Genomic DNA, 18,086 nt, shown 5'->3' with positions numbered 1-18,086 from the left:
TAGTTAAGAAGACAAGTTATCCCTTCACCTAAAGACTTCAGCTATTGGTGTTGTATCACCACAAAAGAAAAGGCACAGTGTGGACCAGCATGAATCAAAATATACTAAACTAACCTCTCAAGAAGAGATATCACAGCACCAAAACACCCTAGAATATTTTTGTAGCTATTTTGATAGTTGCAAATTAAAAGGTTCAAAGCAAAACAATACATAAATAAAAATAAATATTTGCCTTGGTCTTAAATCAAGTTAAGATTAAAAAACCTAAAATTAGGCTAGAGAATACATGCAAACTAAAGCTACTGATAAAAGGAGAAAAACACCAGCAGAAAGAATATTAAGCTGGTTTAGGATCTATTTTCAATGTATTTATTTTGCCATACATTTGTTTCATTATCAGCTCTCAGAATTCTGAATTTCATTTAAAAGCCTGTATTTTTTCCATTCAGTGTTATGTAATGACCTTAAAGTATACATGAGGAGACAAGAAATACATTGAAGTACCCAGAATTTCAAAAGTGTAAAGCAATGTTCAATTTCAGGATACTGTTTTATTAAATATTACTATTAAAGCACACACACATGAGAGTAAATAAAGAATGACAAGAGATTAGCTGATTTTGCCACTATCAACTTTCTTGTTGTTTTTGTGACAGCATGGTAGATGTTATAAATATTATGTCAGGAAAAGAACGCTAATAAGCTTACACAGAGGTGCTGCAACTATAAGATATAAAAACCATACAGGAAGTTAACTGTAGTGATTATACTCCCACAGCTGAACTTGCTGTGGGATGTCCCCACAGGACAATTTTGAGTTCTTTGGAGACCTGCAAGTGCCCTACTCTCTGGGGCAGGTTCCACCCGTGTTCAGAAAGAAGACATGTTCAGAACTCAACAGAGTAAGGGAAAATAGAAGTCAATTGTCAGAGAGGGGAAAAAAATAAAACACAAGCACATTCACATTAAGACCACATGAATTCAGTGACAGTCATGGAATATATCATGCAAAGCATGTGTGATCCCGTACCTCTCTCAGGGAAACTTTTGCAAACTGCGCTTTTGTTGAGGACCCTGCAAGAGCCACTTAGTCAAAAGCCATGTGAAATCAGGTATATTTGTTCACTGTGATAAATAAGTAGCTCAACAGTTAATAAAAGAGACATTTCTTTCAGTCAGAAGAACCTCTTCTACCATCCAAAGAATGGCCTTACTCACAACATGAAGTGTCAGAATGGTCATGATGGACTGCCCATCAGCTTACTGATATGAGAACAAAACATCTGGTACAGAACCTGTGAACTTGCTCTCAAAGTCTTTCAGACTTATGGAACAGGAACAGTCAGAAGCCACAAAATACGGACAAGTGGAAGGGTGAAAGACAGCTCTGTGCTTTTGAGCACATCTTTCACTACCAACTGCCACATTCACACTCCTTTTTAATTCCTTTTCCTCGACTTCTAGTAACATGCATAGATTAGTTATTGTACTTTTCCATGAATTATCTATTTTTGTCTGGAGCCCTCAGTGGATCACCACAACAATATTCATAAGAACATCTCAGAAATTATGATGAGTACAGAGGAAGCAATTAAGACTACTTAGAAAAGGAGAGAAATGGATAATTGACACAAAATGTTCACAAGGGACATTTTCTAGTATAAAAAAATGTTTATAATCCGGCCTTTCAGGTACAACTTGAATAAAGCAATTCTCAATGCAAATGCTTTTCCTGAATTTTCCCTTCATGGCATAGGCAACCTTGCTGAGTTCAGGTTCACTCAGCTGGTTTCCATGCATTGACTAATTTTATCAGAACAGTGGGTTTAGTGGTAGCAAAACAAGCAGAGCTGTATTTCACAAATTGCTCCTCTTTCAGACTCATTAAAACTAATCTGCTGAAAACCAGGAGAATTTAAAATCTGGAGAAGCAATTTCACCAAAAAAAAAGAAAAAAACAAAAAAAAACCAAAACAAGCAAACAAACAAACAAACAAACAAACAAACCCACCAAAAACAAACAACCAAACAAAACCAAAAACAAAACCCCAAAAGAATTACGAAAACATCAAACATAAGGATCTATCTTACAGAAAAACTATAATCACTCCCAAAATATCAAGTTAGCAAAGGTAATACAGTTATATGACACATAAATGACATTTCTGTAACAAATAATCACAACTTCCACAAAATTCCTAAAATCTATTGGAGGTTTTAACCTCCTTTTTAGGGAATAGGTGAGACAAAGTCACAGTCAATATTTAAAGCTGTTACGCTACATTTTGTGCATTACAGCAATGTAAAATTTGGCTTTGGCCCACATCCTTAGCTCTGCTATCCAACTGCAAGGGATATACCTTACTAGAAAAGTATACAGTGCATTCAGCACACAAACCTAGAAAAAGGACATTGAATTGAATTTATAGTCTTTATGAAAAAGCAAAACAATACAAACCCTGCTACTTACTTTAAAAAGGCCTCATTCACAGCCTCTAGAAATTCTGAACTGAGAATTTCTTTTGATGACCCTCCATGGTAAAGAAGGAGCGTTTCCAGCAATGGAGTTAGATCAGGCAAAGTAATGAGAGGCACACAGAAAATGGAAATAGCATTCACACGAGTGGCTGAAATGCTGAGGGAAAAAATAAACACCGTTCATATTTCAGAAAAGTCATAAATTCTAAACTGTTAAGCAAAGAAAAGGGCATTAATAATTACAGAATATTAAATGTAAGACATGCATACCTAACTGCTCAAAAATTATTTACTAGAATGACTGTTGACATATCATTTCTTATTTTGCATAGAATTTTAAGAAGTCAGATAAAATTTTGATATTTAAGTGCTCAAAACAAACCATGTGAGGGATATCAACACAACTCTGAATTGAACCCAGTTGTGATGGCTCCATCACCACATCCTTACTAGTAGATACTTAACTGTCCAGTGAAGGAAGACTAGAGATTCATAGCTCCTAGGCAAGTTTCCTGGAGCCCCAGAAGAGACAACCTAACTGCTTTTCAGGCCTCCTGTTGCTTTTTTAACCTTTCTTTCCTCTTAACAGAAACAATTTATGAATCCTGCTGTCTTCAAGTGCTCAGCTGGAAAATTTTTGTCTTACAGATCTATAGCTGAAGAAAAATGTAGCCCCTTTGGACCTTAATACACAAAGCACTTGCTGGATCTTCTCACTAAAACTACATGGTTGCAAATGGTTAAAGACAGTGGAATCTGGAACATAAAGAAAATACAGAAACTTTGGAACTTTAAGAAAATTAAAAAGCTAGGGACTAGATTTGCAAAAAGAAGTCACAACTTTCCCAGAGATATATATTGTTTCTAGCACATGAAACTGTAGCATTGACAGGAAGATACTTATAAAGACCAAGAACTATGAAACACTGAATTCCAGCAAATTAAAATATTGTCCTATATTGTTTGTAAAAGGCTTCCCTGAGTTCCTGCAAATTTCTCCTGATTCACTAAAAGAAGTGCATTCTCTGAAAAAATCTGAAAGTGTTTTCTTTGAGGAGTCACCAACAGGACTTCAGGACCTATTGGTGAGGACAGGGAATTAAGAAGGCTGCTCAGCAGTATGGACATGAGGTACTAATCATCACTTTTTAACCAGAGAGAGAAATAAAATGAAACATTTTCCAAGATGCACATTTCTGAGTAATTACCTAATTAAATATTTGTTTAACGTTTCTTATACTGAAATACTTCAAAATGCTCTTTTGTTACAAGTATTTTTGTAAGAATGGTAATTATTGGGATGATCTGATTGTGCAGCAGTATTTTCCAGGATACACAGACCTGAAACTCTAAATCAGCTCCCTTTACAAAATTATGTTTCTAATTCCTTATCCAGGATTAGCAAAATTCAGCAGATGAATTTACTCTTACCTAACTTCAGAAGAAAAACCCTGTAAAGATAGTTTTGTTCTAGATAATCTTCAAAATATGTTCTTGGAAAATAGTGCACAATCCACTCTACTGTGTACAATGAATTTGCAACGATGTTATCATCTGAATTTTTAAAATATCACTAAGTGGAAAAAGGAAAAACTGTACATCTCTAAAAGCAAACTACTTTTGTCTCTGGAACTTGAATAAACATCCATATCATAATTTCTACACTCAAAAATCAACCTAAGTTCAAAGTTTTCTCTTTCTCCTAGCAGAAATCAGGTATTTTTCTTCCCAACAGTCTCAACCAGCTTTACAGCTAAGTCTGTTTCACCCTACTTTTAAAAATGTTGGCATTTAGTTCCTATATGGAAAGAAACTTCATGATACTCCTCATTAACTGCGTCCATAATTTTAATACTAAAATCAGTTCTAAACAAATCCAGCTCACTTAATCTTCCTTACCAAATATCTAGATGCAAAGAGGAAGGGGAGGATAACAGCCAAGTTAAGCCAAGAAAGGCATAAATCAGACAGCAAAAGGACATGATCATGGGACAAAGAGTGACAGCAGCACCATTAGCAAATGATCTTTCAAGGTCCCTTCCAATTCCTCTACTACTCCTAGGTTAAGTACAAACACTTACATGAAGAAGCCAAGCCTACCAAGCTTGTCCACGCCTTAAATTATCTAACATATGTATCCAAAACTTTTCAACTGAAGCCTTATTTGCCCAAGACTGTAAAATGATTCTCACTGAACTGTAATGACCCAGACCAAAACATAGCAAACTTATGTTTAGATAACACCTACCCCTCCTGAATGTTAAGTCCATTGTACTGGTTTTCTCTGAGTTCTGTTACTAATGAAACGACCATCTGTAAAATAAAATAAAAGTAAATACATTACCTTAACTGACAATAAGCAGACATAAGTTGCATGGTTCTCTGTGTGACTGTAAAGGATGTACTGTAAAGGTCAATTACTTCCTCTGTTCATCTATTTTGATTTTTTAATTTTTTAACTATTGATGTCAAATTAAAGTTCTCCAAATCACTGAACAGACTATACTGCAAAATGTTATTTTACACATTATATACTTTATACATTTTAAAACAAAGAAGATATTCATTTTAGCTCTGCCTCCCCAAGAGTAAAGGCATAACTTGGAGAAGAGCATTACTAATAATTTTTACATACTTTGTCTAATTCGAGTCAACATATCATGAAATATTATTCCCATTACTTTTATATATCTTAAATAAAAAAGTGACTTTAGCTAACATTTAGGGTTCATCTCCCATTTTAAATGCAGCAGATACAGTAAAAAAACATTCAGAAGTTACATTCTAATACAAAAAATTATAAATATAATTTTAACTTAATGGGTAAAAAATAATGATAGAATAGGTTTTTCTTTTGTTATAGCGCAACGGGAATGGCAATTTTGTTTTTATGAATATTTATTATAGTGTAATCTAATAAAAATTTCTCATTCGTCCAGAGATCTCCCACTTCATTTTTTTCCTTAAAAGGTTGTAAAAGTAACTGAGGTAAGAAAAGATAAACAAAGTTCAGTTCATGTTCCTTATCACAATGACAGCTCCACGTAGGTGCTTATAAACTAGTGATTTATTATTGTCAAAATCTCAATTACACCAAATACTTACATTTTTAACCAAGTGACAATAATAATCTGCTGACGTGTAGCCCAGAGCTGATATGAACATACTGGTTTCCGCTTCATTACTTTCCCACTTAGAAGAAGAAAGGAGATGGCACAGCAAACTCTGAAAAATCAACAGAATGGCAATGAAGTTCCAGGCTAACATAAGCTGTGTAAAGGGATAGGACAGCTATTGAACTCTGCCTGGGGTAAGGCCTTTTGATCAGCTGTGGCCATTTTACACCACTGATACAGAAGAGCAGACAGCCCCACCAACCATAAGGAAAATGCTGCAGCTGCTACAATCAAATGTGGGGTCACACACGCCACAAGATTTCAGCAGCTGTCCAATCTCAATGGAGACCATTCACATCAAAACCACAGACCGTAGCTAGGTTTCAGTTCTCTGAGAGCCATTTCAATCACCTGTAGTCTTGATCAGTACCATGATCAAGAAGTGCAAGAGTGTAATTAACATCTGCTTTTCCATATCACTTCTTCAAGATGCTCCGGGATTCAGAGTCTGGTCTCACACTGTACTTTGCTTAATTTACTCATTATTTTGAGAAGATGATGATAAAGATCTTATCTTGACATTTACTTCTCTACCAATTTCACTACAAAATGCTTTATGTTTCATAAAAGCCTTTTAAATACATCATATGATAATCTAAGCAATCCTTTGATGATAGATTCCAAGTCAGATTAACAGATTTGGTATACAGGCATGCACAGGGGACTCTGAGCACAGTACTCATGCTTTCCTAGTTCTTCAGCCCTACTACAGCTCTGCTGTCATTTGGACAGATCTTACACTCCAGCACCTTCCCTAGCAAACTCATTACGAAAACCAAAAATGCAAAATCTTGAGCACTTTTTTTTTTTTTTAATCTTGGTGTCACAACTGAGCTGAGATAGTTCTAAGTTGATCATCAAACTATCTACTCTGCATTTTTCACAGCTTCATTCCTGTTCTTGACTGCTACACGCTAACATAACAACAGTTATTTTCCCTTTCCAGGGTTCATTTCAGGGCTTTATGCATCACTGACACTTAAAGTATAAACTTTATATGGCACTAAGTATATAAAATTCTTTGTAACAGAGGGTCAGGATTAGTATACACTGAAAAAGGCCTTCATTTAAAAACATGATTAAAGGAAAGTTCAGACAAAACCTCTGTGACTTCCATGGGTTTAGGCCGCTTCATTCTGTGCATTCTTATCAATAAAAAGAGGAACATGATGAAAGATTTTTGAGACAAAAAAAAAAAAGGAAATCTCATTAACTTATTTTCTCCTTTCAGAAACTCAAGTATTTATACATCCTTTGTTGAACATCCCTAAGCAACTGTTTCAGAAGTCCTGGAATTAGATATATTCAATCCATGCGTTCCATGTTTAATTGATGTGAGAGAGAAGAATCAGCAGAACACCAGAGGTCTAAGAAAATTCTGTTCTCAAAATAGGTAAGAATTTGGGATACCTTATTTATTGTACTTCAGGATTCTTTTACTACCTTGAGGAGTTATGGGTAAATGTCTAAATATGTCTTTTCCTTCATAACTTTTTTCCTAGATAGCCCTCAACAGGAGCAGCTGCTGTTCTACTGGCGTCCAGAGAATTCCCACAAATAAAAGAGAAGGAAAAATGCTATGTCAAAACAGTTTCAAAGTAGTAACTTACATTCAATTTTTGCATTCTTAAGAAAAAGAAAAGAGCAGATACTAAAAATGTACAAGCCTCTAAAGGTGTCAAAAGCAAAAGTTAAAATCTATTAACTCTACAATCTCTCATCAGGCCTTAATCAATTCATTAATAAAAAATAATAACCTTTATATATTTTTACTGTCTTTTGCAACTATTACTAAAGTTAAATTTTCTTTTCAGAACACTATCAAGGGTACCTACAAAACAGGATAGTTTGCCAAGTAGAATGAGATAACGGACCAAACTGCAAGTCAAAAACAAAATAAAGGAGGTGTTACAACAGCAAACCTGGGATGCCCCTTTCACGAGAGGTAAGGAAGGGCTTGAAAAGTACAGAGTCTGTTGGATTGATTAATGAAAGACTTACAAAAAGCTTGACCAGTGATAATAAACATAAAAATCTCTGAAAAGGATTTGGCAGGCTGACATGGCACCAAATGACAGCTAAATGAGGGAGTGGCTTAAAATCCCACATACTCACCTGTACCACTACCAAATTTATTATCTAGTGACCCTTCCTGTAACCAGAATTTTCCAAAAGATAAAATAAATTGAATGGTCTCTTTGTGAAGAGTACTTCTGAAATTATTTCCCCCCCCGCCCTTGTGTAACAGCCAGTGTTAACCAAGCAGTAGAAGAAAAGAGAAGCAAAATGACTATACACCATCAGAGTCTGCGTATGTCCTGCAACACCTTCCTGTGATGGTTTTTAGTTTGGTACTGTTTTGGGGTTTTGCTTGCTTATTTACTTGCTTGGGGTTTTTTGTTGCTTCATTTTCAATTTACTAGATCCATGCAAGGAATTTGCAGATTTTTTTTCTTGAAATGTACAAAATCTCTGAGCGGCCAGAAGGGGGCAAGGGAAACACAGGCAAGAAGATATTGTAGTCAAAATGAAAGGAGCTATTAAGTATTTATATATGACAAATAGGTATAAACGATGGAAAACATTTACAATTCAGCTCTGTGTCTTATGTATTTCATTTTACTGACAGTGTTGTAGTGGAAAGCCTGAGACATCCCTACATGCAAAAAAGGTATTTGTTAAAGTAAGTTAAAGCATTTGTCTTTTTCAGTTTGAAAGCTTTCTTAATCTTCTAGAACACACAAAGAAAGCTCTCCTTCTCTTGAGAAAAAGAAGCTTATTTATTTCTTATATAATTCTGGTTGTAAGTGATAATTCTTTTACTACTCTATATTAACAGAGAGCTGTCTGGAAGAAAAATTAGTACTGATGCTTCACTCATACTTGACAAATGAGTTGTTAGGGTAAGGAATATTTAATGTCTTCATCAATGGGATGGGATTGAGTGGGACAGTAGGATCGAGTGCACCCACAGCAAGTTTGCAGATGACACCAAGACATGTGGTGCAGTTGATTCTCTGTGGGAAGGGATGTCATCCACAGGAAGGAGGGGCGGGCCAGTGCGAACTTCACGAAGTTCAACAAGGCCAAGTGAAAAATCCAGCACCTCAACTGAGCAATCTCCAATATCAATTATCAGGGATGAATGGATTGAGAGTAGCCTTGAGAGCAGAGAAGGGCTCAGGAATATCTGAAACTAACTCTTTCAGAAAGTATCATAGAGAAATATAAAAGATTTCAGATTTTCTCACATATAAGGAAGCAATACAAACATTCAAACCTTGTGACAGGTTCCATTATTACATTATGAATCCCCCAAGCATTTGGAAAATCAAAAGGCATGACATATTACAGAGCCACAGTATTGAACAGTTATTTGATACTGATGGCTTTTAAGGAATCATTTCAAGATCAATACCTACGAGATATTCAAGTACATGCTGAGAAAATTGTCAGTACTAAATGTACTCCTGTACTGATGGTATCAGCCAAGGATCCTACACTTCCCCAGCAAAATTAACAACTGGTGATCTGCATAATCATCAGCTATTCCTGGCAGTGAATCAATTACCACTCACTGTCTAATCCACTTATACCACATTCTACAAGCCAAGAAAGTGGATCTGCAGCAGAAATGCTGCATTCAAAAGGAAAAATAACAAGAGGTCTTTTATTTTTGTATTTCCAGAATCAAGATGGCTGATTCTGGAAAACAAACTCCAGTCAGGCACACTCTAGTATCCTAAATGACTTTTTTCTTGACTTCTCTCACCACTAAGTAAGGAAACTACCTTGGCTGTAATTGCAAGAGAAGAAATCCATCCCCCGGCCTAGGATTAAAGGCATGCTATTCAAAATCCCATTCAACCTGAAACTGAATTAATGAATTTTTATAAAGTCCTCACAATGACCAACTTCTCTGAACAACCTTGCAAGTGACTTTATTGTACTGATGCAATTTATACTGAGTAATACTGCAGATAATTCAAAATCCACTGCTGCAGAGAGATTTCTAATGCCTTTAACAGGCAGATAATCCTATGAGCATTACCAGAAAGACGTAAACTCATAAACTTTATCAGTGTAAGCACACTGCTTCATATCTACAAGATCCTATAGCATACGTCCACTTCCTCCCCACTCCCACAACAAAATTCAGTACGGCATATGGAATAGCATATGATTTGCTGAGGCAAAGCAAGGGAAGAAAACAAATTTTCCAGTTCTTAGACTTCACAGTAGTTCTTGTTCTATGGATGGTCCAGAGCTGGGATATCAAGACAAAGAAAAGAAAAGAAAAGAAAAAGAGAGGATAAAGAGAGAAAAGAGAAAGAAAGCCAGAGAAACACGAGAATGAGAGAAAAAATAAAGAGGGGACCTGATTTATTCCCTTTTATAGTTCATCTGGTGCATGCCTCTTATGTAAACTAGACAAAACACAATTTTGTTCACTCATGCACAGTCAGCCCTTCTCCTGGAAGTGAGGTGGGGGTGGGGGACTAAGCATGAGTCTCAAGGCAGAGCAGGATCTTGGCTCAGAACAGCACTGCCCCAGCTCTACAGGACTCTCTCCTGCAATCACACCTTTCCTGTAGCAATACTCAGAATGTTGAGACGAAACATGCTTAGATCTGATCCTCTACAGTGGCCCCTCAGTCAGTTTGCAAATGAAACCAAGTTGGGTGGGAGATTTGATTTACTGAAGTGTAGAAAGCCTTTACTGAGGGATCTGGACCAGCTGGACCAATGGGCTGAGGCCAGCAGTATGAAGTTTGGTATGGTGAAGTCTGGTCACAACAACCCCAGACAGCACTACAGGCTGGGGCAAGAGAGGCTGGAAAGCTGCCCAGCCAGAAAGGACCTGCGGGGGCTGGTCAGCAATGAGCCAGCTGTGCCCAGGTGGCCAGGAAGGCATCTTGGCCTCTATCATCAATAGTGTGGCCAGAGGACAGGGCACTGACTGCCCCCTGCTCTAGGCACTGGTGAGGCCACACCTTGAATCCTGAGTCCAGTTCTGGGCTGCTCACTGCAAGAAAGCCATTGAGGGGCTGGAGCAAGTCCAGAGAAGGGCAACAGAGCTGGTGAAAGGTCTGAAGCAGAGACCCTATGAGGGGCAGCTCTGGGAGCTCGGAATGTTTGGCCTGGAGAAAAGGAGGGGACACTCTACAACTATTGTTCTCTACAAGTGCCTGAAAGGAGAGTGTAGCCAGGCAGGGGATGGTCTCTTCTGTGACAATCTCAGTAACAGCTGACAGGACAAGAAGACATGGTCTCACGTTGCACCAGGGGAGGTTTAGACGGGATTTTAGGAAAAATGTCTTCATTGACAGGGTTGTCAGGCATTGAAATCAACTGCTGTATTGGTGGTGGCATCATCATTCCCGGAAGTCTTCAAAAGGTGTGTAGATGTGGCACTAGGAGATGTGGTTAGGTGGCAGTATGGCAGTGCAGTGTTAACACTGGACTTCATGATCTCATAGGTCTATTCCAAACTCTATGATTCTAAAGTGGACTAAGTAACTAAAATACTTTTCATAAAAGCCAAGCTAACTCTTTTGATACTCCTCTTTAAGTAATGAAGGCTGATTTCCATGAGCTATAAGGGATTTGTTGAGTTACTCCATAACTTTGTTTGTAACAACCATCTCATGAGGCACATGACTATATGAAAGCCTGGAAATTGGTTTTCTGGAGCAGAATTTGTCCCTCCACTGATTTAAGTAACATAGCTCCAGGAAAACAGGAACTCAACTAGTGTCCACAAATCCAGCACAAAGGCAGGAGGTGCTTTAGGTTCTGATACTGTATTTACCAAGCAGGGATCCAAAAGCTCTGAACCCCTTTACCCCTTTTCTTTCTGAAATAGCCAATATTTTCCTGTACACATCAATCGGGAAAAATATAGAAGCTTGAATTAAAGGCACAACTACTTCTGAAATTAGACATCAACACATAAACAGAACTAGATTTTTATTACAAGATGACAAGTTTTATGCTAGTAACTGTATTTGTGTAGCAACTGTCCTGGAATTTATGACACAGTTTCAAAGAAATTCCAGGGGAGGCAAATAAAGCAGTTTATTTCTGGAAACTTCTCAATGCACTCTTTCCAAAATATTTATGGTTCTGAATGTCCTCAGAAGCAGATGTGAAAATCAATAGCTACACTATATTTTGAACAGTGGAGATGGACGGTTTCACTGAGATAAACCATTCAAACCTAACATTAATTAAGACTTCCCAGCAATGATACTGAGCTCGTTTTTGCTATCTTGGATGAGTCTATCAAAGCAACAGTAGAGCAGGATTAAACCGAATAATCTATCATTTATTCTAAATAACTATTTCTCTTAAGTATATTCTGCATGAAAACACAAAGTGCAGTTATTTTTTGAGAAGAGACCATTAACGACATTTTGCAAAAAATTATGATTTGTGTAAATCTGTTGGAGTAAGTACAGCATGGATACCCAAGGGGAAATCTCTGAAATCTGGTCAAGTAACAGGTTTATTTCTGACCTTTCTATCTGCTTCAACAGGACCAGATTTTTTCGGCTCAACTAAAAGAAAGCAGGTGTATTACGAAAAACTACATCTTATTCAGAGGAAGTTTTAGATGTAAGTGCTATTTATTATTTGCATTTAATAAGACTTTAGAATGAGAATTCCTTGTATGTCAATGACTTCAGGAGTCTGTACATCAGTGCTGCTCTTAGGCATTTCCTCTATAGCCAGATGGGCCATGGCTTTCAATGCAAGTCTAGAAGACAAGAAGTCAAATTCTATTTCCAATCTGGCTTAAAAAGTAATCCAAAACTGTATAATTGATTACATTACAGATAAATCAGACAATATGATTTCCAGCCATAATTTAAAAATATAAAAACAGTACATAATAGGGTTTTTCTTTAAATGTAGGGCTCTAACAGCCCACATTACTTCCTAAATCATTTAAACAGTCTTCAGTAAGCAAGATATACACATCGCTCTGATTTGTTTTGTAAATATGAATTAATTTTTTGTTTGCTAGCTTTCAGCAGCTCAAATTCCTGTAAGTATTTTAGTAGCGTTTTCTTAAAAATCCTGCCCAAAGACCTGTGAGTTTTATCATGTCCCATATTCTCTAGATTGAATAATTAATTGACAATAAAACACAGAGTTGGTACCTTTAAAACCTTCTTACCATGAAATAAGTAGCCAGTTCTGAAGGATCATGGTGGTTAAGTCTGTAAATAACAAAGCAGTATATTCATTTAAAGACCATTTCACCAACTGTTTACAAAATCAATTCTGGGACTGGGATGCTTACATAATACAGTTCATATTATTTCCACACACCCACTCATAACAAAGTTTCTGACTTTTAATTTTGCTTCTAAGACCTCTTGCTCACTTGCTCCTTGGCTCCAGGAGAACACAGAAAAACAGTTTTCCGCAAACCAAAATCAAAATGTAAAAGAATATAAGGTGTGGGAAATGCAAGCACAGAGAAGCAAAGCCTCGATCATACAAGTTCAGAGATAGAGATGGGTACAGTGTTTGACCTAAGACCTTGGAGAAGGCTTGGAGCTTTAGAATAGAATAGTGAAACAGACATGAAATAAGAATAAAAATGTGTAGTTTAAGCACAAATATGTTTTAAGCAAGTAGATATAGGCCTCATATAAGTGAACAAATACAGTAAGCAAAATAGTAGAAGATTTTAGAGTTTCACAATAGAACCTCTTGTAAAATTGATAAAAAGCAGAAGATACAGCAATAAGTTTCAAGAGAGTTACATGACTGGATAGAAAAAGACACATTGTGGCAAATTGTGCAAAACTTAGCAATTAGCAATTGGTTATGAAAGTGCTAGCAAGCTTTGTGGAAGTAGCTGATTGGATAAGAAATTTATAAGAGACATTGTAACTAGAATTAGTTAGAATTCTAGAATTAATGGCTTCGGATACAAGGCTTCTAACGTGGTAACTATGGATGTAACAACTTTCATCTCACCCTTCCATGAGACTGATTTTGCAATAAACCATTTTTTAAACACCTCATCAGTTGACCCTGTCTTTCTGCATCCCGAACAACTGGTGCCCACCGCGTGAGGAACAAGACTTTCATCTCACTTTGGGACCGCCCTGGAGGATGATTAAAGGAAGCCCTGAAAAGAGGGTGAGAGTCAAGTTCCAGTCGAAAAGAGGGTCAGAGTCGAGTTCCAATCGGCTGCTGAGAGGAAGCAGATTACCAGCTCCCATCAACTGCTGAGAGGAAGCAGATTACTGTGCTTGCTGGACCCAGCCTGGCCTGAGTCTGACTTGGATCACCTGCGAAGAGACATCAGGTGAGCTCTGGGGAACAGGACAAGAGATGCGTCCAAAGAACAGAGAGATATTTATACTCTGGTAAGATCTAACTCTTGTGCTGTACCCAAGCAAGAACTTAAAGATCTTTCAAGCTGGGTACAGAAAAATTTTGAAAATGCAGATTTTGAATTTGCTTTTACTATGTGTTTTTGGGATACTGTTGGAGTTAAGCTCTACAACTATGGGAGTTAAGCTATTGGATTTTACAGTCACTAGGTTGCTTCCAGTATGCCATGTGCTTATCATGATATTTAACAAACAGTTCAGGCCAGCTGCACCCTTGGTAACTCCCTCAGCTCTGCCGCTCACTGCGGCTGTGCCTGCTGTGGCTCTGCCTGCTCAGGCAAAACCCCTGCCTCTGGTGGGCCCCCTCCTGCTCCTGGCTCCTGCTCCTGCTGCTCCTGCTGCCTGGACTGCGCCTGCAGGCTGTGTTACTTTAGCTGCTTTTGATACTACAGAGAAAGGGAAAGATAAGAAGGAGCTTGAAACTTTTAAACAAACTATAGAAGTACAACCATTTTCTGACTCTTGCACCGCTATAGTTTGTTTAAAAGTTTCAAGCTCTTTCTTACCTTCGCAGAGAGCTCCCGAGGCCTCCAGCATACAAGCTCAGAGATAGAAATGCATACAGTGTTTGACCTAAGACATTGGAGAAGGCTTGGAGCTTTCTGTGCTTGCATTTCCCACCATGAGGTATCAAACACCATACAGATTTAAATATCATCTAGCTTTTAAAGTACTATCATACTCAAAATTATTCTGTTTTCTCAATATTTTATAAAATTCTCAGTGTATCAATTAGGGGAAATTACATGGCATATATTTGTGAACAACAATTAGTATGTACGAGCATATTACACCAAAAAAATAGTAAAAATCCTAAAAAAATTTTTTAACTAGACCATTGATTAGCTAACCAAAAAGTTCAGTCTCTCCTTTAAAATTAAAACTGGTTAAAACACATTTCAAAAGACAAAACGTTAAATCACATACACACATACTTTTCAATTATTAGCTACTGAACACAACCTCTCACTTCAGCAAATTCAGTCTATTCCAGTAATCACTCAGAGGTTTTGCAAAAAAGAAACCACTTCAGTTTCAATTAACATTGGGGAAGCATGGAATATTCTTCAGCAATTTAGTTAATTAGGGTCAAAGTGCCTAAGTACAAGGATAGGAGAGGTTTGCTTCCTACATTTCTTTCTGACATTTACTGTCAGGGAGTTTTTTTGTTTCAGCACAGTTTATGGATATATGCATCTACAGGATGGTTTTCATTAGCTAAATTCTGTGCCAGCACACTAAATAAAACTGCTGGCTATGTTTAGGATTTACTGGATCTTCTCATTTTAGTCCTTCTTCACTTGGAACATAAGTCTGATATCTGCCTACATCTAAATCTCTATTGATAACCATGACAGATCAGTTGATCATAAACAAATTATTCTGCTAAACACTCATAGAAAAACAAGGCTCTTGTCATTCAAGCATGTGATCAAGTTATAGAAAATCTACAGATAAATGACTAGACTGAACTACTTTTGACCTAAAAATAAAACAAACAAAAAAAACCCTACAGGAATGGTACTATTCTTTCAGAAAATTAATACTCAGACTTCATTACTTTTCACATATTCCCAGACATGAAAACATAGATTCTCTGAAGTTCTCCACACTCTATCTGATGATTACCCTTAACCCTGTTCTGTCCCTGAAGAATTAAGCAGGCTCATCTTCAGTCAGTGTCTTCAGTAAAACTGCTTTAGGTGCTCTTATATTAGGCCAATTTCCTTAATTTTCTTTCAACAGTCATAACTACATTTTTCTCTTTAAAAATATTTTAAAAGTATGGCAAAAATACACTAAAGGACCATGAAAGCCTACTAGAAAAACTTAAATGAAAAAAATTTCAAAAACCCATTCAGACAAATATGCTTTTTCTTTAGAAATTAAAGTATGCTATGAATTGTATTACTCTTGCTGATACATGAGGCTTAGTAAAAAGACTAGTCTCATATTCTACCTCTCTTCCTAAAATGGATGAAAAATGTTACATGATCCTAATTTCCAAATGAAATGTGGAAAAGAAAATTATAGGGAGGGGAAGGGAAGGCTGCACTGTTTTTCCCTCACCAATTCAGCCTCAGTTACCTTCTGTGACACTGGTACAGTAAAAACACATTGCACTACTACTGTGGCTAAGACCATGAAACTTTTTAATGGATGAGTTCCAAAGCCTAAGCTCCATCTGTAAGTCACTAACAAAACCCTCAAAAATCATAAGAAAGAAGCTGAAGAACTGCTGGGCTGGCAAGCTTTGAGTCTAGTCTTGGCCTCAGACAGGAAAAGCAGTTTCAAATCTCCTTCCCTTTACTCTCTCCTTTCTCTTTAAGAAACACCCACCTAGAAAGTGCTATTACTCTTTGTATTAAAAAAGGGGAGACTTTTGATGCTGAAATAAAACACACATTTACACTAAATTACAAAAGGAAATTCAATAGCTCTACCAGAGTAAACCATAAATCTTTTTTCTTTTTTTTTAAAGCTCTCTGGTTTAACTAGCCAGTGATTTAGAATTAATTTCCTTCTTCCCTCCACAATTTTCAAAAGCCAAAATACAAGCTTCCCACTGAAGAATTCCTTTTAGCCACACAAAAAAAGGTGTGGAAAAGAGGGATGAATAAGTTTAGAAATAGTGGATGGATTGTAAGATGTTTCACTTTTACTTTAAATCTATGAGTTACATAATTTCTAGAAAAATTATAATCTTAAATTTATGCTTTTTTCAATGAATATATGCACCCATTTTTATACTTCCAATAGGTACACATTGGAAATACTGCATCTAATTTACAATGATATTTAGGAAAAATTACTTTAATCCCTTTGGACTTCCTAAGTCTCATGCTGTTATATGTTTAAGGGGAGAAAATTGTCCACTGAACTTCTTAGCAAAAAAAAAGCACAAAATACACCTATAATGGTAATACAAAAACTGCTGGTCGCAGTTATATTAAATTGAGCAAAAATATCTAATGCCAGTAGAATTTCTTCAAATAGAGACCTCTTTTTGTGTCTCAGTAACAAATCATTCTTCTTTACTAGAGCCACCTGGCAAACCTAAAGTGCTCTGAGAAATGTCAGCTGGCTAGCAATTTGTGACACTTGCTGTTAAAGCTCAAGCAGCCTTGCAGGAAAGCAGAATCCTTGGTTTCTCATTTTCTTCTTTGACATACTTAGCCTTTGTTTATTTCGACCCAGAAGCTGAGAAATCCTTTATAATCATGTTAGCTTGGCATTGTTAAAGAATTACATTTGAAGAAGAGAGGTCTGTTTTTTCCCAGCCCGCTCATAATACCATTCTATTTTCAACCAGAAGACTACAGGAATGCTTGCAAACTTGAAAACATTGCTAATTCTCTTACATCCTACCAATGCAACTGTCTATAGGTGACCAGAGAAGGTCCAAATCAGCTTAAAATGCTGATTCTCAAAAGAGCTAGTGAGAAGACTAACCAACTATCTAGATGTATAATCTTCAAAATGTTAAAAATTACCAAGAACTCCCTCTGGCTAACTTTACAAAAGTGAAAGAACAACAGAAAAAGAAAATATTGACAGTGAATCAGTAAAACTTCAAGATAATAAGTATTAGAAATAGTTTCTGTCCTGTATATGGAGAAATCTTCATTCTAAAATGTTTTCCATGTTAAACAGATCCAGCCCCAGTCTCTTCTTGTATGAATAAGTTTAACATCTTTTATCACTCTCCCATCCTTTATGAAATAAATTGTTTTAGAACCTATTCTACTAGAAATCTCAAATATATACTATCACTGTATCAATTACTCATCTTTGATTCATCGGTCAATTCCCATTTTCAATGCAGGATTTCCCCTCACCCATACTTAACCATACCTAAGACCCTTGGGGTCTTCAACCTTTAACAGAACTGTACATTAGCAAGTTTAAGAGGCAGATATGTCAAATTTCAAGCAAATACTGCTATGAGATGTGGGTTTTCTAAGGTGTGTACACCTTAGGAAGTACACTCACTTCAACAGGATAAAGTCCTTGG

General features: G+C 36.7%; 1 protein-coding gene across 1 annotated transcript in view; it reads right to left on the bottom strand.

Annotated features, from left to right (window-relative positions):
• Positions 1-18,086, bottom strand: part of FANCC (FA complementation group C) — a 74,907-nt gene that overhangs the window by 23,886 nt on the left and 32,935 nt on the right. The window contains exons 5-7 of the mRNA XM_066569710.1: positions 5,584-5,703; positions 4,727-4,791; positions 2,471-2,635 (exon numbers count right to left, since the gene is read on the bottom strand). Of these exons, the coding sequence (XP_066425807.1) occupies positions 2,471-2,635; positions 4,727-4,791; positions 5,584-5,703 (350 nt within the window). The remainder of the gene's footprint in view (positions 1-2,470; positions 2,636-4,726; positions 4,792-5,583; positions 5,704-18,086) is intronic.

The sequence above is a fragment of the Molothrus aeneus genome, chromosome Z, assembly GCF_037042795.1.
Source record: "Molothrus aeneus isolate 106 chromosome Z, BPBGC_Maene_1.0, whole genome shotgun sequence".
NCBI lineage: Eukaryota > Metazoa > Chordata > Aves > Passeriformes > Icteridae > Molothrus > Molothrus aeneus.
Note: the sequence above shows the minus strand (reverse complement) of the source record. Positions and strands in the feature narration are given on the sequence as shown.